Here is a 22,265-nt window from a genome sequence, read left to right on the forward strand (position 1 = left end):
CCCCAGACACAATGTCACCCCTGATTACGGTACCTTCAATAGACGTATCCAGTTTGAAATGGCCGCTAGGTGGCCAATGGTGTTAGAAATGACAGCTTCCATGTACACTCAAACCCCGATGGTTTGACACCAACTGTTGTCAAACGAACGGGGTCACTTTTTAGTTTGACACCCCTTTTACACGGAGTTCACATGCACTACCAAACGTTTGTTTTGATAGTGTGCGTGAGCGCCGTGTAAAAAGTGACAGTTCGTCACTTTTTAGTTTGACTTTGACCAACCAACGGGGTACAAACTAAAAAAGTGTCAAACGAAAAAGTGACCAACCACCGGGGGTTGAGGAATATGGGAGCTCAGGAAAACTCAATTTTTAAGCAATAAAATGATTATTTATGATAAAAGTATTGATTGATTAGGTGCACAAAATGTGTCTAGAATATTATTAAAGTAAAAACTGTTCGAAAAATTTGCAATTGAGATAAGTACACCATTCGATTCAGCAGGAATTTTGGGCACCAAAAATATATAGTTTTCATATGTTAAGTGTTTTATTTTAGAAGAAAATTAACAAAAAGTATGAAAATCGAGACATTTAGTATGGGAGCTGTCAAATCTCTCACCATCAGAAAGCAGCGTTGAGCTTTCGCTGGATTTGTCTATATTTTGCCATATAAAATAAATTTATTTTTTATGGATTGTCAGAAATGTTCCGAGAACTTTTTCCCTCCCCCGCAAGAATTTATCCATAAAGTACGTCATGCTAAAATCCGCCATTTATAACAATCACCAAATCGAAAACCCCACTGCGTATGTCAAAGTAGTTAACATCGAGTAGGTAACCCTTTTGCTGCATGGGCTTGACTTGCTGTCATCGCTTACCTGCAGCATTACCGTTACCTTGCACCTTTTTCCACACAGCCGCAGCAGCCGGATGCGAAATTTTCTTCACAACGTCTTCAGTCGCCGAACGGTTCACAACTCCGCGTTCCCGTTCCGTACTGGTCGTCAAGCCCAAATTCGTTCAGAAGGAAAAACCTTGAATTTTGCTTTATTTTAGTAAAATTTATCAATTTGCGTCGCGTCGCGTTCAATTTCGGGAGAAAAAGCAAGTAAATTAAGCACTTCAAAATGGTGGACAAAATCGAGATGAGCCTGGACGACATCATCAAGTCGTCGAAGCCCCAGCGAGGCGCCGGTGGCCGCGGCGGGGTCAACAAGAATGGTGCCGGTCCTCGGACTGGCGGTGGCCGTGGAGGTCCACCCAGGAACGGATCCGGTGGTGGCGGATTCCGTCAGAACCTCAACCGCTCCGGCGGCGGCGGCGGTGGTGGTGGAGTCCTCAAGGGACGCCAGCGCGGCGGAATTCAGCGGTCGAAATACGCACGGGTAAGCAGCAGCGGTTGGGGATAGTTGGACGAACCCGGTGCCGGAACAAGCTCGGAAGCCTCGGAAGGACCTTGCGGACGAAGCGCGAAGTGGCTCGATTTTCTCGATCGATTCGCGTTGGCCTCTGTGTTTGCTGCGATGTTGGAGGGAGAAAAACAAAATGGCGCCCGAAGAAGCACCATCCTTCTTCCTAGTGTTGTCTTCCTCTTCTTTCCCGTGTGTGTGTGCGTGCGTGTGAGCACGATGACGCGCGCGCTCGGTTTTGCGCTTGTGTGAGTGCCGCAGAAGCAAAGAAGATCTTCAACGAAGAAGAAGAAGCAGTGTGACAGGACTAGCGGTCTCTCGCTCTTACCAATACATCGACACGCGGTTTGTTTTGACAGCAGATGGCAGTTTGTTGTTGTTGTTTGTTTGCTGTTTGATGACGCACGCAACGTTTTTCATGAACTTTCCTGGACTTGAGTCTGCAAAGTGTGAATTTGCGAAGAGTTTTACGTTACGTTTCTGTATTCTCAAGAAGCCTATTTCACAATATTTGCGTGTGTTTTTGTGCGATCTTTCTTCTCAACACACTCTTTTCTTGAATTCCTCTTGAATCTACGTCAAAAAATGAGTCACCACCTTAAACAAAAAAATGAACCGTAATTTTCCACCCAGAAAAGAGTAGCCGGAATCTTTTACAGAGATCCCCCCCAGGATTTGGAGCGCTTTCCCAAGCCGCAAGATTCAAAACAACCTCAAACACTGTAACAGCACACTCTCGAACCCGTAATTCTTTCTGAGACTTCCCGCGCCCCCCAACCAACTCCATTGGGTCGAACGGAGGAGGAGCAGCCGGAGACGAGACGAGGAGGCCTTCAAGAACCGTTCAAAACCGAAAACCAACGAAAAACCAAACACCATTCACAGGGGGATGTCAACAGCGCCTGGAAGCACGACATGTACGAGGGAGCGCGCAAGAGCCGGCTGCTGGCCGCGGCCGGGCTCGGCGGTGGACTCGGAGGCGGTGGCCCCGGAGGGCTGGGCAGCACCAAGCTGATGGTATCGAACCTGGACTTTGGCGTGTCGGAGTCGGACATCAACGAGCTGTTTGCGGACTTTGGACCGCTGAAGAGCGCGTCGGTACACTACGACCGGTCCGGACGGTCGCTGGGTGAGTGAAATATTTGTTGTTATCATGCTTAAGGGGTTACATACATGTAAACCGGCAAAAATGTCAAGGGTTGGTATTGGCACACACTCAAACTTTTTTAAATTTGTTTTCAGGACATAAACATAAACATTTTCAACTATAATCAACATAAATTTGAAGACATTTGGTTGCATCATTACTAAGATATAGCTATTTGAAGTTAGCAGTTTCAAAAAATGGGTGCCACGATATCTCAACACTGCTTCGACCAAATTGGCTCAAAATTTTTGTGAAGACTCATTAAATCGGTCCCGTGTGCATGACAAAGGTCGATTCAAAAAAAGTTTATTTTAAAAAAAATTAAAAAATATTTTTGTGTTTTTCATATAAAAAAATCGTCAGTTTTTGATTTTTGTATTTTTTTGAAAAGCAAAATTTCAAATTCGAGCTTCGTCATGCACGCGGGATATGTCTTGAGAGTCTTCACCCCAAATTTCAGCCAATTTGGTCCACCCAATCTCGAGATATCGTGGCACCCGTAAATCAACTCGTTGTTCCGAGAAAAACGCTCACAAAGTTTGACAGTCCGCATTGCGCATGACAAAACTTTAAATTTAAATCGACTTCTACTCGCTTATACCATGACATATCTTTATGAAACTTTCAGGAGTGATTGGAATTTATCTTTTTAAAAGATTTGAAAAATATTCGGAAACATGAATTCTTGAAATTTTCTACATGTATGTAACCCCTTAAATCTTATGAAAAGTCAAAGAAGTCATCGTAGACATAAAAGGAGCGGCGGGACAAAACAAGTCAGTCAACAGTGATACTTGTTCTAGAGAATCGTATTGACCAAGGTTGTTAATCGATAAAATCTTCGTCGAGATTTCAAAAAAAGTGTCCACGTGGTTTATGGATGGCCCTGTTGCAAATTAGAGAAATTAAAATATTTTCAAAAAATTACGATATTTAGTGAAAATTTTAGTGATTTATAACAAAAATAATAATGTAACAATGCATTTGCATATTTTGAAAATCTGAGTATTTTCAAAAAATATAGTATTTTGTGAAAATTTCAGTGTTTCAACAAAAAAAACTCTAATACATTGAAAATGCATATCAAATTTTGCTTCGTTTGATACCCAAATTTCAAATCATAAAATTTGAGTATTTGCGGAACGAACGGTATTTTGTGAAAATTATCGAGGTTTTTAAGCGAAGATGGCGTTGGAATGGTGAACGCCCCAAATGTCAAAATCACGCAGTGGTACCAACATTACGGAAAAAGTGTGCCATGGCATGACAGCCACATTTTTTTTTTCTAATGTTGGTGCTACTGCGCGATTTTGACATTTCGGGCGTTCACCATTCGAACGCCATCTTCGCTTAAAAACCTGGATAGTATTTTTCTAAAAAAAAACTTTAATTAAGAGAAAAAGCATACAAAATTTCGCTTCGTTTGATACCCATATTGCAAATTTGAGTACTTTTGAAAAAAAATACGGTATTTTGTGAACAATTTTGAGTATTTATACAAAAAATATATTCTTAGTGAAAGCATTGAAACTTTTCTATAGTTTGTCTGAATTTGGTCGATTTTAGAAAGATTTTAAAAATGAGTTTTCGTCCATTATCGGCAATAAGATTATCGCCGATAGAATTATCGAAATAATTAAAACGATAGATTATCGTTATCGTCCCGACGATAACGATAGAATTATTGTTATCGAGCCTTGATAATTGTATCGTTAGATACCTTGGTATTGACATGCTATAATATTCGAAGTGGAGATTTTGAGAGATTTAGGTATTTTTCGAGCAATTTAAAAATATATATTTATTAATAGGTTGATTTTTCGAGAGGTAAAAACTTGCAAAATTTAAAAATCCGTTAAAAATCATTTCTCGAGTTTTTTTTGAAAAGGTCCTATAAACAAAACTTTCACTTTTTGCTTTTTGGGTGTTTTTGAATACCCCTGACTCAAGGCGGTTCTAAAAACACCCAAAAAGCAAAAATTAAAAAAATTGTTTATAGGACCTTTTCAAAAAAAAACTCGAGATTTTGACCCTAAGCACCTCCAAGTAATCAAAAGGTCGTTAAGCGCCAGTTCAGAGGAGAAGTCGTGGCTGAATGGTTACGATGTTCGCTTTGTAAGCGAATGGTCCTGAAATGTACTCATTGGTTTTTGAAATAGATGAAGAACATGAAAAGGTGATTCGGCGGGATTCGATCCTCTGTCCTTTGAATTAGCAAGCCGTAGAGCATTCGTAGTTTAAGAAGGACTTAGACTGATATAGCTAAATCCAAGATTCTAATAATACTTGTCAACATTATTAATTGCATTACATCCGAGAACACCCGAAAATGTAATACAAAAATTAAAGCGGCCAGCCCTACTGCGTTGTGTTTGCCGCAGAGAGTATTCTGTGAACAGATCACATTTCACAGAATCTACAGGTGAGGAAGGATGCGTGGACATACCGTACCAAACGCTCCGAATCGGTTAGGTGTGGTGTGTTAGTGTAAATTTGACAGATAATTATACTTTTAGGGGGAAAGTGGAATTCGGCAAAATGGGATTAAGGAATGGGAAAGTAAGGAAGGGGTTGGAAGGCTATTTACTTTATGGTTTGACAATATAGGGGAATATAATCAGTTAGCCAATAATGATGGAAAGCTCTCACCAAGAATCAGAAAATCTTCAAATCTTCAAAAGACACAGCCAGATTGTGTCCCAATCGGCAGCTCTCAAGTTTTTATCCTGATCAACGGCCGCATCATGTCAACCAAGATCTCCTCGTCATCTGCGCGATTGAGGCTCTATCCAAGGTCAGCGACGTCTTCCCGGTCATGCCTCAAAGCAGCAACAGCTCCCGGATTTTCCACCATCTCCAACTTTTCCAACAACAACTCACAAGTTCGTCTACTTTTTAAACAACTAATTTTGCAAAACTTTTGAAAGAAACTTGCTTACTCACTTCTTATTGAGTTATTTATCACTCGATTTTAGTTGGAAAAGCTTTTAATGAACTGTAAATGAATGTCAAAGTGCTGATATGGCAACATTAGAGGCACGCTGGAATTAGATTCTGTTCCCCTACTGGTGATTTAAAAAAAGGTCATGCCGCTCATTGTAAAAGGACGTGTGTTCTGCCTTGGTTAAGTCACTGGTTGGCAGTTGGACTAACAATCCAAAGGTCGTTAGTTTGTATCCCCGGGAGGATCAGAACTAGGTGTTAAAAAATTTACGAATTGCATTAACGGTTTCAATCCTTCGGACACCTATTTGAATCTAGCAATATAGAACGCCAAGGCCTTGCTATCCCAGTCAACTCAATCGGAATTCAATTCGAATCGATAACGTATTCCGTTTTAAACGCAACAACTGGTACATAATCGGTTGTTGTGTTTAGTGCGTCCATCCCGGGAATTCCCGGGACAAATTTCCCGGGAATTTTCCAAAACCGGGAATTCCCGAATCCCGGGATTTTTTTATATTTTGTCCCGGGAATTCCCGAAATCGAAAAAAAAACAAATTTAGGTCTGAAAATTTTGATTTTGTTAATTAAATAGATGAACAGCTGAATACTTAGTAATTGATGAAAATTTTAAAGCATTTAAAATTGTATTCGGCATATATCAGCATTAATTTGGCTTATTGAAAAATTGTTAAAATTTTCGTTTACAGATCCGCAAAATGCCCAGCGCATTAAATATTTATATACGTATATTTATGATTTTAAATTTGAAAAACATATCATATTCGATTATTTATTTTTTCAAAAACCGGCATCTAGAGCAAATAAGGATAAAAGTAACGAATTAAGACAGCTGTTTAAGCCAAACTAGTTGAACAATTTTCTGATTGTTTTTATTGATTTCGGTTAAAACAGGAACAGAACAAAACCATTAGTACACCAACTTCCAAATTTATTGCTCTAAAATCTCCTGCACCGATTCAGACTGTAGTTCTGGTTTTCCCAGGCCTACCCTAAGATGACATTTTTTGTGAGTTGCGCGTATCCACCGACAGATGGCAAGTGGGCCTCGTCGGAGATCGTCCGTTAAAAACGCAACTCAAAATTCGTATGGAATTATTTTTTTTCGTGACGGTTTTCGCGGACGCTCCCTCCAACTCTTCTAGAATAATATTTGAACATGGCGTATCTCTAAACAAGTTTTTCAAGAAAACGTTTTCAAAATGCTTATTTTGTCGTTTTAAACCAAAACAAGGAAAATACTATATTCATTTATAATATTCGCCATATTCAAATGTTTGACTAGATAATATCGAAGGCCGCCATCTTAGGCCCACTGGGCCCACAAAAAGGGGTACGCTCAGTTTGTATGGGAGCTGTCAACATGCTCCCGGGCTGGATATTCCCCAATTGGCGGTAGTGACTTGAAGATAATTTATAAAATTTGTTTTAAATATAAAACATAAAATTCTAAACTGTGTGTGTGTGTGTGTGGTCCAATCCAATACCCGCTAACCGGTAGCGAAATTATGGGAAAGTATAATTTGTATCAGACTGTGTATATGCCGAATGCTGATACATCTTATCTCAGTCCCGGGTATAAGGTGGTGATAGCCCTCGCGCTGCTTCCAACGACCCATTTCAGAATGACAGAGCTCCTTGCGGTCCAATTCCGAGGTCGCTGGGCATTGTTTGGCCCCGCCTAAACATAGAAGCAAGCATCTGAAGGAAACTAGATCTATATTTAGACTTCTAATCCCCTCAGGCAAATCAGGGATCAGCGCGTATTTAATAATATGAGAAGAAGAGATAACATGTTTCAACACTACGGATCAATTCACTGCTAGAGTGTAAACCTTCTGATGGCCGACTGCTTAGCGTCCTAGACCACCAATCCTAAGGCGTGAGTTCGAATCCCACCTGATTCATTTTAGTTTTTATTCATTTCATTCCTGATTCCAAATTTCAAAGGTACCGACCGGGATTTGATCCCTGAATCTTCTGCTTGGGAGACAGAAGCCGTAACCATTTAGCCACGGAGCCGGTTGAATGGGACGTGGTTCTCTGTATGGATTTTTGCGAGATGAGAGCAGAGGACAACAATCATCTCAACGTTTCCACTTTACCCGGGCTAACGACCGGCAGTTCCAGTTCACGATGATTTCCCTTCATATGTTAAAACCACTTATGATTTTGGCACATATTCCGTTTGTCAACGTTTCCTGTCATTACTGGCGGGAAAAATCTACGTGGAATCAGCTGTGCAGACCTCATGTGTGACAGGAATGCAGGTTGAGCGACTCCCACGGGCATAAAACATAAAATTCTAAACTTATCTGAAATTTTACATTGTCTGGTATAATTTTATTTGTTTTCGCTTCTTGTTTTTTTAGACAGTTTCAAAGACATTTTTCTAGCTTTTGAAGTCATGGCATATAAAAAATAATAATAAAAAAATAATTAGAAATTTATTTAATTTGAATCACATTGGATTAAAAATTGCGGTTCATTTAAAATCCATAGCACAATGAAGAACAACATTTTTTTTAAATGTATTTCAAACTATCTATGCTGTCCTAGTTTAGATTGAAGTGTAGATTATCACCAATTATCAGTATTGAGCTAATTCTATGATTCTAAGCTTGAAAAACTAAACAAATATAATGAAAACCTAGATTTTATGACTGTTTCAAAATTTCCCGGGAATTCCCGGGATTCAAAAAATATGTTTCCCGTTTCCCGGGATATTCAAAACCCGGGAAAATTGGACGCCCTAGTTGTGTTTGAAACGAAGTACGTAAGCGATTCGAAATGAATTTTACTAAGCCATAAATAAAAGGTGCGTGAAAAGCATTGTCCAATCTGCCAGCCAGCCAACAAAGTTTCCGTCATAAGTACTGGTAGAGACGGGTAGCTTTCTTCAAAATCATTATTTGGTGCGGTAGCCAACAACATGTCAAGTATGTAGCATAATCTTGCCAGAAACCCTTCTCCAAACTTCTGGATGCTTGAGTTCTTCTGGGTCCTATTGACTACCGGATAAAAGATAAACGAATAAAAAAGTTGGAACAGTTTCACGGATGTTTCGAGTACCGGTTTCAGAAGTGTCATCTCCTAAAATTATCTAAAGTGGTATTGCGACGATGCTTCAAAGAAACTCGGAATCAGTTTGAATATTGAGGTTTGGTTTTGTGCGAGTTCAACACGGCAACATCTATAGCTAGCCACAATCCGTTCCGTTCCAAAATGTAAGCCATTCTCCGGGCATACTCTTCGCAACCGGATCAACGAGTGTTTGTCTTCGAAATCCGCCGCTTCGAGCACTTGCGATGCACTCGTTTGCTTTCTGTCTTGGCTGGAATCTTGTTCTTCTGGTTACACCGTTTGCAAACAACGATATCCGATTCTTCTTACCTTTTTGACGTACTCGGCCACAAACTCCGTCTTAGCGCCGACAGCCGATCCCTCATGTGACCGATCGGCCTCCCTAGCGGTGAACCTCCTTGTGAATGGTATGGGAGTTTAGCGTAGCGACGTCAATCAACTCAAAAAGCACCTACTTCGGTGTGTGCCGCGTCGGCTTATCGCCCATATCGACGAAACCCTTGTTCTTATTATAAAAGTTCCACTACAGAGGGCTTACTTCCTGCCGAAGAGGCCTCAAACCGTTTGGATGAAAGCATCACAACTGGCTTCTTTCCCTTACGTTCCAAGTAAGGGTCATTGTTCGATCGGTTGACGATTCTTTCTCTGACGATTCTGCTGGCGGAATATCGGCCTTGTTAGCCCGCAGCGTTCCCGTATAAGCCGTTTCCATGTCTCGTAGAAACTGTACCAACTCCACAATGAAAAATAAAACTCTTGTATCTTCTCAAATTCGTTAGGGCAACGAATCCCCTACATTTTGCAGCAAATTTGTCAAATTAGCATTTGCTTTCCCCTGGGCCTTGTAAAGTCAAGGGGCATGATTTGATCCTAGTGCATTAGTTAAAATTTGGGTATACATTCTTTTTTATAAGCACTATGGACACCACTTCATGCTACGAGAACTCGCTTTGGCGCAGCCCCAGGGCTTAAGCGTTGACCGATAAGCTGTCTTCGTGAACTAGGTAGTTCTCCGATAGTGAAAATATCACAATTGCACAAGACACCGCTGCTTCTGTGACTTTTTCACTATCACAATGTGGGATTTAGGTTGGGACTTCAGGATAGTACAATTGTGTTGTTGCTTAGCATTAGCATTTAAAATAAATCTGTATCTTTTCCAAATCTATTTGATGCTAAATTTAGTTGCAATTGTTAAGTTAGAGTAATGCTGTCAATAAACTTTGATAGATGTAGAATACTAGGCATTCTTTTATGTCAAATTGTCCATAGAGTCTCGATCAATCAATAATGTAATGATATCGGACAAAATTCGTTGATCTGTTGAACTAACGGTTTTCGGATTATGGTTGTATTGACCATTGTTGCGAATCGAGGAACTACGGATCTTTTGACGTAAATTGTCATTTCTTTTTAAAATCGCGATTTCTATCCTATTTGTACATTAGTTCACAAATTTTTATTGTTTTTTTTTATAGAACTAGTACTGCAACAGTTAAAGGAACGTTTAGTTTTGAACATTAAGTTTAGAGGATTTTAGATTAAAATTTAGACTTGCAATCCAAAGTAGTTAGCAAATGAATATTTGGACTTAAATGAATAATTGAATAAGTTGGACTTATGAATAACACACAACTGTGCATTTATTCTAGAGTCAGATCCATACAGCGTCAGTGTTTATTTGGTCGAAGTGTACTAATTCATTGGCAGATCTGATTCTAGTTGTAATGTACGACAAGACTACTGACGGACGTGACAGGACGAGGGCCCAGTTTAGAGGTTTCAACATCAACGATGTGCGGCTGGACCACCCTCCCAAAAAAAAAAAAAAAAAAAAAAAAAAAAAATTTGTCAAATTAGCATTTGCTTTCCATTTACTGTTCTATTACGGACTTCACAGTCGCAATACCATCCATATGTTACTTCACAATGTTGATGTAGTGTAACAGTTAAGGGGGTGCCAAGTAGATGTGAGAGAGAAACAACCAAGAAGAACTTGGCAAACGCTGTTCCCAAACTCGAGTTCTGCACAATCCAAAACCCAGGATTACTTTACCTTCCGCGCTTTGGGGATCTATAGTTTTAGTTGCCATCGATCAACTTATAAATTATTACATTTTCCTCACAAAATATACAGGTGGCAATCCGTTTTCCAGTAACGTTGACATTCAATGGTTTGAAATAAATAGACTTTACGAGATTCTTGTTGTGACTAAATATTTTAAACCATTCTGGATATTTACCATGTTTAGATTCCGAAGAAGAACAGTTCAGTTTATTAGCAATGTCACAATCACGCAGAGCAAATCTCTTTTGCCTCGCCTTCTCTTCTATCGCTTTGCGACCAAGAGGGCATTTTTCCTTGTGTGTCTTCATCGTGGTTAGGTTGTAACACCAATTTTCATTATTTAAAAAAAAAAAAAAAGAATGAACCTTTTATTGCAGAAAATGCAATCCGCAAGCCGAAAAATTTTGCTCATACTCTTTACGGGAATAAAGCAAAATCCTTGTTCGTATTTTGCGTCGTATTTAAAGTCCATATACCATTGAGGATAGTCTTCTGGATTATCGGTTCATCCTTCTGCAGCTCTGCTCTGGTCTTCTTACAACTCCTCTCGGAGTAAGCAACCCGTCTAGCGCTGTCGAGCAGCTGAAAGCATACCGGGCCGCACAGCCAAGAACCTCTCGCCTCTCCGCGTGCTCCGTAAGCACGACTTGAACCACCACACGTGGTGGCACTACGTACTCGCATCAAACCTCGAACCACCGAACTCGCACCGCACTGAACACGTGGATCTGTCCATAGGAGACGACCCGCCAAAAGTCTCCGAGTCAGGGCAAAGATTGCATAGTAGGCGACCCATCTTTGATTAGAAGCAACGGTCTTCCTTCTTTGTCATCTCGCCATCCTTCTTGTACTCGCCCTGGGAGGAATCAAAATGCACCAAAACCAGTAAAGGTTCCAGTTTACTTTTCTTTTATGGGTTCCACAGTCGCTATACCATGCCTTTGTTTGGGTCCTTTTCATATCCTGACTATTTAGGGTTATGGCACATCATATAAAACTTAGAAAACCATTTTCACTCCCATTGAACACTGTTGATCACTGGAATAATGATAGATTCTCCGGAAGGAATCCTGATGCACAGTTTTGCTTTAAGGGGTTACATACATGTAAATCGACAAAAATGTAAGAGGTTGGTTTGGGCACACACTTAAACTTTTTTTTAATTATGTTTTAAGGGCATTAAAACACATATTTTCAACTATGGGGTCGTGCATAAACCACGTGGCCTTTTTTTGGAGAATTTTTGACCCCCCCCCCCTCCCCCCTCATGGTTTGGTACAGAAAGTAAAAAATACTCTCAACAAAACAAGCAACTTAGTAAAACATATGTTTTCAAAATTATGGAATTGCAGTGCAATTAATTGCATCCAGAATAAATATGCTTTAAGAATTAAAGCTATTTTGATATATAAACAGCATTCATGATTTAATTTAAATGCGCTTTTAAATATTTTCTTAAAATCGAAATTAATTAAATAGAAAAGTTTTGTTTCAGGAAAAAAATATTTTCATTTTTTTAAGGAAAATATCTATTTATGAAAGCTCCTGGTTAATATTTATTTTATTCCAAACATTCATAAAAATCCAAACTAAAGCAACTTTTCTTTTTAATTAAGCATGATTGATTCCAATGATTTAGTGTGTCCAAAAAAGTCGAGCTGTTTAATTTTTTTCTCCATACAAGAATCAGAGACAGGGACAAACATTCAATATTACGACCATTTGAAATATTAGTCTTAATTTTTTTTGTTGAAATTATTGATTTCGCAAAGATCGGAAAATTTCACGAAAGTTTTATTTATAAACATTGAAAATCGCACCATTAGTTGCTGAGATATCGACATAAGAAAATTATGGGTTGTTTGGGTAGTAAACATCCATTTTTCTGTTTTAAAATCTTTGCATGGCAATATCTCAGCAACAAAGCAACAAAGAATTTTCTCAGCATTTCAAAAATATTTTTTTTTTCAAAATTGGGCAAACATGGGCACTAAATTTTTTAAATTAATAATTGCAACTATTTTAAAAAAAAAGTTACCTAAAAATAGCTATAACTATGAAAATTTCACTAATGTACTTTTAAATTGCAAATTCGATTTTACATCGAAAAATAGTATTGATTCAAAAATTCATAACTCAAACAACGATTTTTTGCCCGTTCTGGAAATTTCTGAAAAGTTGGCAAAATTAAAAAAAAAAAAAAAAATAGTGTTTTTTGCAAATCATGTTTTAGTGACAAAAAGTGAAATTCAAAATCAGCAAAGTAAATTATCATTTATCATTTTTTCAGTGTTGTCCTTATCCATACCTACAACTTTGCCGAAGACACCAAATCGACCAAAAATTTCAAAAGATACAGATTTTTTAATTTTCATTGCTGCCAAATTTGTATGGAAAATTATATGGACAAACTAATGATGCAAAATGGCTTGGGCACCAAAAAAGGTTTCAGACGGATTAAAAAAATCAAAAACTAAAATTTAAGAATAAAGACCGATTTTGTATAGAATTGCTCGAAAATCGATTTCGTGTCTTTGGAAAAGTTGTAGACAACGCGCTAAAAATCATTCTTTTAGTCATGGACATCCAAATTGTTTAAGTCTTACTCTTACTTTAAATTGATTTTGCTATCGACTACGAGTTTTGATAAATTTAAAAAAGATTAAGCTAAAATTTGGAATTTATTTTACATTTTTTTTTCAGTTGTTTAAATAGGCAATTATCTACGATTTAAGATTTTTGATCCAACTTTTGGTTGCTGAGATATTCCCTGGGCCTTGTAAAGTCAAGGGGCATGATTTGATCCTAGTGCATTAGTTAAAATTTGGGTATACATTCTTTTTTATAAGCACTATGGACACCACTTCATGCTACGAGAACTCGCTTTGTCGCAGCCCCAGGGCTTAAGCGTTGACCGATAAGCTGTCTTCGTGAACTAGGTAGTTCTCCGATAGTGAAAATATCACAATTGCACAAGACACCGCTGCTTCTGTGACTTTTTCACTATCACAATGTGGGATTTAGGTGGGACTTTAGGTTAGTACAATTGATTTGTTGCTTAGCATTAGCATTTAAAATAAATCTGTATGCTTTCCAAATCTATTTGATGATAAATTTAGTTGCAATTGTTAAGTTAGAGTAATGCTGTCATTAAACTTTGATTGATGTAGAATACTAGGCATTCGTTTATGTCAAATTGTTCATAGAGTCTCGATCAATCAATAATGTAATGATATCGGACAAAATTCGTTGATCTGTTGAACTAACGGTTTTCGGATTATGGTTGTATCGACCATTGTTGCGAATCGAGGAACTACGGATCTTTTGACGTAAATGGTCATTTCTTTTTCAAATCGCGATTTCTATCCTATTTGTATATCAGTTCACAATTTTTATTGTTTTTTGATAGAAGAAGTATTACAACAGTTAAAGGAACGTTTAGTTTTGAACATTAAGTTTAGAGGATTTTAGATTAAAATTTATATTTTCAATCCAAAGTAGTTAGCAAATGAATATTTGGACTTAAATGAATAATTGAATAAGTTGGACTTATGAATAACACACAACTGTACATTTATTCTAGAGTCAGATCCATACAGCGTCAGTGTTTATTTGGTCGAAGTGTACTAATTCATTGGCAGATTTGATTCTAGTTGTAATGTACGACAAGACTACTGACGGACGTGACAGGACGAGGGCCCAGTTTAGAGGTTTCAACATCAACGATGTGCGGCTGGACCACCCTCCCAAAAAAAAAAAAAAAAAAAAAAAAACTTTTGGTTGCTGAGATATTACCTCAAAATAAATACAAATAAGTAAGTTATTTTTTCAATCTTTTCAATATCTTTGAAATTATTAACACTGGGACGCCCAACGCATGTCCAATATACACGGATGCCAAAGCCTCCCTAAAACGTTGGAACGGTAACTTCAACTCACAGGTTTTCGGGCTTGTCTCCGCGGATTTTCGGGCGATTTTTTTTACTAGAGCAAACAAAAGTTGGAACGACGTTTTTGATCGCATAAATTACAGATTTGATCAAATCGAGTTCTGCAAAGTTTAAGGATCATCTAGACATCCTTATAATTCACTCAAAAAAAAAAAATGTCCCGGTTGGTTGAGTTATGCCCGAGAACCAGCGAGTTGAAAATACCGTTCCATCTTTTTTAAGGAGTTTTATTTATGTTGATCTTTAACGGCATTGTATTGAAATTTATTTCACAAATTGATATCGGCATTTAAAAATTAAGTGACTCTTTTAAACTAAAATTATTTTAATGTGTCTATATATTTGAGTGGTTTTATCTCAAATATGAAGTTGAGGGTATAGTATATTTTCTCAGCTTCAAGAAAAACTAATATTTTCAGGAAAGGGCACCCTTGGCCCCTATTTTTTTAATCTTTAAATTAATTGAGAAACAAAAACAATGTTTGCTTGAAGCTCGTTTTTTTCTCTAAAAATCTAAAATGTTTGCCCATGTTTCTCTTTGGCTCAAGAGATGGTCCCTATTAACATAAAAAAAACTAAAAAAAATACCTACAACTTTGACGATGGATAGTAAACGAGTATTTTATGAAATGTTATGTAATATATCAATCCGAATTGTGTAACCCATGAAATAAGGAATATATTTTAGACCAAATATTCATCAAATTTTTTGATGAATCTTAAAGTATGTATCGTTCGTTTTTTCGTTACTGGTTATTTTTTTAATGTTAGACGTTTCACTTGCAAATGAGGTAGTGATACTGAAATTTTGTGCGATAATCCTGAAATTGGGGTTTTTAGTTTCTTTATACTTAAAAAAAATATTGCATGGGAGAGGAGATACAAGATATCTTGAGTTTGTTTTAAGTGTCAAAAGGAAATCTTTCGATTAAGATTCTTTGATCACTTATAGGACCAGCTACGGTAATTAGCTAAGATCTGAGATTTTGAAAATAATTTTTTTTTAGCAGAGAATCATTTTTAGACACTTCATTTATAATACATATTTAGTTTTTTGCCTTGTTACGAAAATCTTATAAAATTGTCAGCAATATTTATTTTTTAAGTTTTTCCAAAAAGGAACTATCGAAGACTACATCTTCTTTCAATGCAAATTTGCAAGCACATTTTTAGCTACTTGATAGCATCAACAAAAAAATGAAATTGTGTTTGCATTTTGGTACGCATTTTTTAGGGTATATTAACTTTGGATACTGTCACCTTAGTTTTTAACAGCTTTTAAACTTTTGCAAGACGTAGTTACATGAGTATTAAAAAGTGTACATTCAATAACAGGCTCAAAGTATTGATATGAATCTGCCGAAATATATTATTCAATATTGAATTGGAAAATATTATGACATTGAAATATAAGTAATAATTTTAAACACAATAATTGTATGGTTTTGATGTGTAACAAAAAATGTATGCAGATAAGTAAATTCAAAGCGCGTATTTTTTTGTTTTTTTAAAGAAAAGATTTTTTTTAAAGGCCACGTGGTCAGCCGTCGACCCCCCCCCCCTCCCCCCATGGCTTTTCATGGTTTTTTTCGGTCGGATTTCGGACCCCCTCCCCCCCCCCCTAAGGAGACCACGTGGTTTATGCACGACCCCTATTATCAAAATAAATTTGAAGATATTTGGTTGTATCATTGCCGAGATATAGCAATTTAAAGTTAGCAGTTTCAAAAAACGGGTGCCACGATATCTCCACACTGCTTTGACCAAATCGGCTCAAAATTTTGGTGAAGCCTCGTTAAACCGGTCCTGTGTGCATGTCTTGGGAGTCTTCACCCCAAATTTCAGCCGATTTGGTCCATCCCATCTCGAGATATCGTGGCACCCGTAAATCAACTCGGTGTTCAGAGAAAAACGCTCACAAAGTTCGACAGTTCGCTTTGCGCATGGCAAAATTTTGAACGTAAATCGTCTCTTACTCAGTTTAATCATGAAATATTTTCATGAAACTTTCAGGAGTGATTGAAAATCATCTTTTGAGTGGATTTATTAAATTTTCTGAAATGGGACCATCCATAAACCACGTGGACACTTTTTTGGGAATCTCAAACCCCCCCCCCCCTTCGTGGAAAATGGTCCATACAAAAAAATCTTTTTTGTATGGAGCATGGACAATCGCGAACCCCCCCCCCCCCCCCTTAAGTGTCCACGTGGTTTATGGATGGTCCCAATATGAAATTTTTCCATGGCCTGCTTTTTTAAACTTTCCTCGCTGCGCTTTGCGCTTTGAAACTTTCGAAACTTGTGTCAAAATCTTGAGCGTTGATGGCATTCCCAAGTAACCAAACAGCATTAAAACAGGAAATTATTCAGCACTATAAGCGCATTTAGTGCAACGCATAACAGCTAAACAGTTTTCAAAATTGCACCAAAAGCGCTTTTACAACCGATTTGCAGCTGTTTTTGGACTTTATATTTCTGTTTTACAGCTGGGCCCCTACTGTTGGCGATCCGACCCTGCAAACGTCAAAAAAATGGGAGGAGCAAAAAAAACTCTCTCTCTCTTCCTTTCATTCACCTGTCTGTTCTATTTCGGTTTGTTTGTGACCACTTTACCGACGCTCAGCTGACCGGAGCGGAATCGATTTATTTGATTGATATTGCGTTGTTGAGGATGTGATGCCAGATATTTGGAAGTATTCGTCGATGTTTACTGGTGGTTCCTGTGCCCGTATCGTCACGCCTGTTTGGGAAATGTTTTGTTGACGAGATTGAACAGCTTCAGATACTGTTACAATTAGTACAAAACCTTATCTCAAATTGTCTCCCTAGAAAGCTTGGATCAATTTATCTTTCAATTTCGGAGAAAAACGTGTGTTACTCTCAGATTACTGCCCACCATTGAAAAAACGGCTAATATCCACTTTTGGCAAAAACGAGATATTAGCACCAGGTGGTAGAGGATGTTCCAACGCATCTTCTGAAACTTGAATTTCACTAAAATAGTGTTTAGACTTGGCTGCCGATGCGAAAAACCAAACGGCTAATATGCCACTCTTATGGGAAATTGCCTTGACGGAGATTTTGTGACAAACACTAAAACGCGTTTTTCTCGGAATACTTGATTTGGCATAATAGCCGAATTTTCAATTATGGGCAGATTAGACTTAAATACTTTTTATTGATCTTAAATCATTTGTTCATCGAAATTTCCTGTACCGTACCGCAAGCCCATTATGTCCACTGCATTCCAACGTTCAATTCCGATCAAGTATGCAGCAGCTACAGCCTTGAAAACGACAATTTACTTGCTGATGCTCATGGTCTCCGGAACGGCCACTGTTATCCACGATGGAAGGCGAAAACATTGTTTGATGCATTCTAAAAAATATTTGTCTATTAATTGACGATTCTTAAGTAATAATCTTGTGCTATACTTACGAAAGTTAAAAGAAAACCAGGCTCCAGCAGTAATTTACCCCAATCCAAATTTCTATCACCATATTAATTTTGGTTTCGTTCCTCTACGAGTAAGCGAGAGTTTTTCACCGTTTTGTTTTCTTTCTCAGTCGCTCTCTTTCACTCTCGGTCAAAACGGCAGACGTGTTGCCAGTTTTTTGACAATTTACAACAGTGTTGCTAGTGGCAGCTGGTAATCAGCTCTATAACGGCTGTTATCGAAGCAGTTATTTTAGAGCTGATTTGCTTTCATCTTTGCCGTTTTACAGCTGATTAGCTGGTGAATGCTGTTTTGCATCTGATTTATGATTTCTTTTAATGCTGGATGGTTACTTGGGTTGGTTGTTTTGATCTAGTTATATATGCGTTATACAGTTGCAGTTATGTAGTATTCTAAAATTAAAAATAAAATAAGACAGAATGTAATTTTGCTAGATATTAAATATATTTTACTAACCTTTCCTAAAAATTTCCATGTAACTAATTTTTCCCTCTCTCCTCTCCACTTTTAGGCACAGCCGACGTCGTCTTTGAGCGGCGCGCGGACGCCATCAAGGCCATGAAGCAGTACAACGGCGTTCCCCTGGACGGCCGCCCCATGAGCATACAGCTGGCCACGTCGGAGATTCCGGTGCCGCGGGCACCCCGCCTCGGCGGTTCCAGCGACCGCTCGTCCGGTCTCGCTCCCCGCTCGCCACGATCTCCGCGGTCTCCGGGACGGCGCCAGGGAGGCGGCCGTGGTGACGGTGGCAGCAGCCGAGGTTGGTAGCTCGTAACTCTGCGATTGAGTTGAAGAGATTGGCGGGTTTGACATTTTGAAGATTCATTGTTTTTCTCGTGGTTCGTTCTCACTATTAGATCGCTCAGCGACGCTCCATCCCAAGAAGCACATCGAAATCACGTTTTCCGTTGATTTGCAAAATTTTCACGTTCGGTAAATAAGTGCGTGTTTTTTGTGCTTCTTTTTCTATGTTTGATTAAAACCAACCAATTCGTGTTCAGTTGCCCCATCAAACTAATCAATCTCTTCTGAAATTCACACCGCAATCATCATTGAGCAGCAAAATTCTCTGTCACTTTGCGCAACATCTTGGATTCAGCTTAGAGATTTAACACGCAAAAACCCTCTTCATTTTTAGGAAACAGCAGCCAGTCGAATCAGCGCCGCGGCGGTGGCGGCGGAGGTCCCCGCCGGCAGCAGCGCGAAACCAAGACGGCCGAGGAGCTGGACGCCGAACTGGACGCGTACACTAAGGACATGAAGTAGGGAGGAGAAACAGAAAAAAACCAAGCTTTATCCTGCCCCCAAAACAGTGGCCGGCATTTTGCAACGTGACCTCTAAACAAAATTTTCTAGTGGTTAATCGTTTAGCGTGTAAGGAACTCACCTCCCTTAACAAAAGAAAAGAAGAAAAAAAAAAAACATCAACCCCTTCACAAAAGTAACCACGCGCGCGCGGTGTGTAAATAAGTGCGGTGACTTGAACCACCAACTCGGAGAGAGCCAGCAGCCCCTCGGTCAGAAGACGCTAGGTTACACTCAAACCTAGCCAGGACAACGACGAAAGTGGTTTTTAGATTCTTAATAATTTAAACTGTTTCACTAGTGGAATAAAAACGCAGAGAAAAGCGCGTGACGATTGATCTTACAACCTAGTTTTATTATAATTTCTATATATTGCAGTAAATCAAGAAACACAAAACGTAAAACAGACGAAATAAAACAGTCAGGTAAAGTTTTTGTATTGCTGGAGCGGAAACAGAGGCAAAAGTTACTAATCTTAACTCTTAACACACACCCACACACACTCGTGGGATGCCGGCGGAAACCACGCGGCATCGGCGGCGCCACGTGACTTGATTCTGTCTGTCATTGGCAGAAGCTCATCATTTAGTATGTAGGGTTTAGTTCTAGTGAGAAAGTAAGGAAAAAAAAACTAAGAAAAACATTACAAAAAAAGATGCGAGTCAAATAAAAAACGCAGATATAAAAAAACGAAAAATTGTTGAGTTGTGCTGAAAATAAAGAAAAGAAATCCTGATATCAAAGTTAACGAGCGGATCAACGAGGACACGTCAATAGTAGCCATTAAGCTACGGAAGTATTCATTGGAATTGTGGTCAGGAGCACCTATTTTCCTCGAAAAGACATCCACAAAGCCACCTGGACATCACCTAACCAACGGACATAAACGCAAATCGACGGCCGATTCTTTCTCGGACGTCACAAACGCGGTGCGAACATTGACTCGGATCACTACCTAGTTAGAGTTGACATGCGCTCAAAGCTGTCTAGTCATGCAGACTCGGAATCGGCAGGTCGCGGTCTGACCATGATCGTGAATAGAAGCAAGGTGTTGTGCAGGCGGAAGCATTACTTCAACGAGCACTTCAACGGCGATGAAGCGAACGGAGACGGCGTTGGAGTCGACCTTGGGGAGCTTATAAACAGTTCCCAAAACTTGATCTGGAGACGGTGAAGAGGGAGATCAGGAAGCTGAAGAACAACAGAGCTGCCGGCAAGGATTGGTTACCCGGCAAGCACTTCCAATATAGAGGAGAGAAACTGGCGATGGCGCTTCACTGTGTGATCTACAAGACCTAGGAATTTATCGAAGCGGCCTACACTCAAAATATTGTTCACCACAATGTTGCATGAAAATACAGGTGATTTTTTTCCATATGGATGTTCATGCCAAATCTACGTGAACCTCTGGAGGCTAGGCTGTATCAATTTCCAAGTGTACCAATACAATCATACGCCACATCACAAGAAGTTCACGTTAAGGTTGCAGCCAATTCACGCAATCCATGCCTGATTGGAATGTGAATATCATATGATTTTCTACTGACTTTTACAGTGTGGTAGGTTGGGGGTGGGACATTTTCTTCTTCTTTTTTTTTTGCTATTTATAATCTCAAATGAATGAAAAAAATGAATTGTTCTTTTAGAATTTTATTTTCGCAATCGCTGTTCAAATTCACTCATACAGTATCTCTATTACACCACAACACTATACAATACACTCATTTTTTTTTTGTCTGGAAATTCCGAAGGGCATCTCACAAACGCACCCATGGTCCATGGTTCCGGCGTTCTTGCTGCTCGCGGGGTTCCCTAACCTCCTGCCGTACGCGGCCGACGTTTTCGCCATCAACTTCCTAGCATCGTTGGCTCCCTGGAGACCTTGATGACCTGGACCGACGTCACGAACATCAGCGCCCACGAATGATCCGTCGTCTGGGGTTGGGCACACCCGGGACCGTTGATTGTTTGCACTTCAAATCGACGATCATATCAGCAAGCGACGGTCGGGCTCCAACTTGGTCCACGAATTTTCTGTGGCGATGACCGAGGCGGTACACAATCATTCCCGTAGAAAATTTTCGGCTCTGGTTCCATTGGGGAGGGCTTTGAATTCGGGTTCCCTGTCGTGGAAAAAAAAAACCTGAAAATAGAACATAAACAGAAAAATAAATATTGATTTTCCAATACTTGGCTGTAATGATGTATTACACTTACCAGAATACGGCAACAATTGCCAAACATTTGTTCCGCCAATCGAACTGTTTTAATTTTGAACGACGGAGAACGTCAACACTTCATCCGTTCGACACGACAATAATTGCTCAACTGAATAGAAATTTGCTAAGTGCCGATCGCCAAGGGCTGAAATTTTCAGAGAGGAATTTCACGCAACCTTGACTGAATTTTCACCACAATGTTGCATGAAAAGGTGTACAGATTTTTTCCATACCAGTTTCCATGCGGATGTTGCATGATTCTCATGCAAACATAAAACCAGCTGACTGCAAGCCACGCCTCCAAATTTTCAGGCATGGATTTCACGTGGCTTTCGGTTGTGTGAGTGTAAGCTGCGTGAAAACCAAGCAGAGTTGACATGAATGCATGGTGATAATTGCATGACTCATGTGAAACGTTGTTTTGGACCAAAAATTGGCTGCCACCGGAATTTTCATGCAGCATCGTGGTGAACATTATTTTGAGTGTACAAAATCCTCTGCCAGATCTTCTGCCGTCAGCTGTCAGCATGCAAGGAGTTCGTTACCATGCGGTCGCGAAATGTCGTGAGTAAACCGTGCCCACACATTACATCTTCATCGATTTCAAGGCAGCCGTTAGCAGCTATGGTAGATTATGCACGAGAACGGATTCCTGGACAAA

At 39.2% G+C, this 22,265-nt stretch overlaps 1 protein-coding gene across 3 annotated transcripts; it reads left to right on the forward strand.

Moving 5' to 3' along the window:
- Positions 1 to 933: 933 nt before the first annotated feature.
- Positions 934 to 19,731, forward strand: LOC120422288 (THO complex subunit 4). 3 transcript variants are annotated; one of them, XM_039585679.2, is made up of 5 exons: positions 934 to 1,386; positions 2,296 to 2,539; positions 18,592 to 18,840; positions 18,938 to 19,013; positions 19,219 to 19,731. In XM_039585679.2, exons 1-5 carry the CDS (start codon positions 1,129 to 1,131, stop codon positions 19,331 to 19,333), a joined length of 942 nt encoding a protein of 313 aa, XP_039441613.1. In that variant the 5' UTR covers positions 934 to 1,128; the 3' UTR covers positions 19,334 to 19,731. The 3 variants fall into 3 exon arrangements, with proteins under 3 accessions (XP_039441613.1, XP_052566120.1, XP_039441614.1); XM_052710160.1 differs by having other exon boundaries at positions 936 to 1,386; positions 18,938 to 19,021; positions 19,219 to 19,416; XM_039585680.2 differs by lacking the exon at positions 18,938 to 19,013 and having other exon boundaries at positions 936 to 1,386.
- The last annotated feature ends 2,534 nt before the right edge of the window (positions 19,732 to 22,265 follow it).

The sequence above is a fragment of the Culex pipiens genome, chromosome 3 (genome assembly GCF_016801865.2).
Source record: "Culex pipiens pallens isolate TS chromosome 3, TS_CPP_V2, whole genome shotgun sequence".
In the NCBI taxonomy this organism is placed as follows: Eukaryota; Metazoa; Arthropoda; class Insecta; order Diptera; family Culicidae; genus Culex; species Culex pipiens.

Excerpts from the sequence above, each read along its gene's own strand:
- LOC120422288 (XM_039585679.2), top strand. The coding sequence starts at position 1,129 with ATGGTGGACAAAATCGAGATGAGCCTGGACGACATCATCAAGTCGTCG. Across the intron at positions 18,841-18,937 it reads TGACGGTGGCAGCAGCCGAG|ATCGCTCAGCGACGCTCCAT; the intron begins GTTGGTAGCTCG and ends TCTCACTATTAG. Across the intron at positions 19,014-19,218 it reads TTGCAAAATTTTCACGTTCG|GAAACAGCAGCCAGTCGAAT; the intron begins GTAAATAAGTGC and ends CTTCATTTTTAG.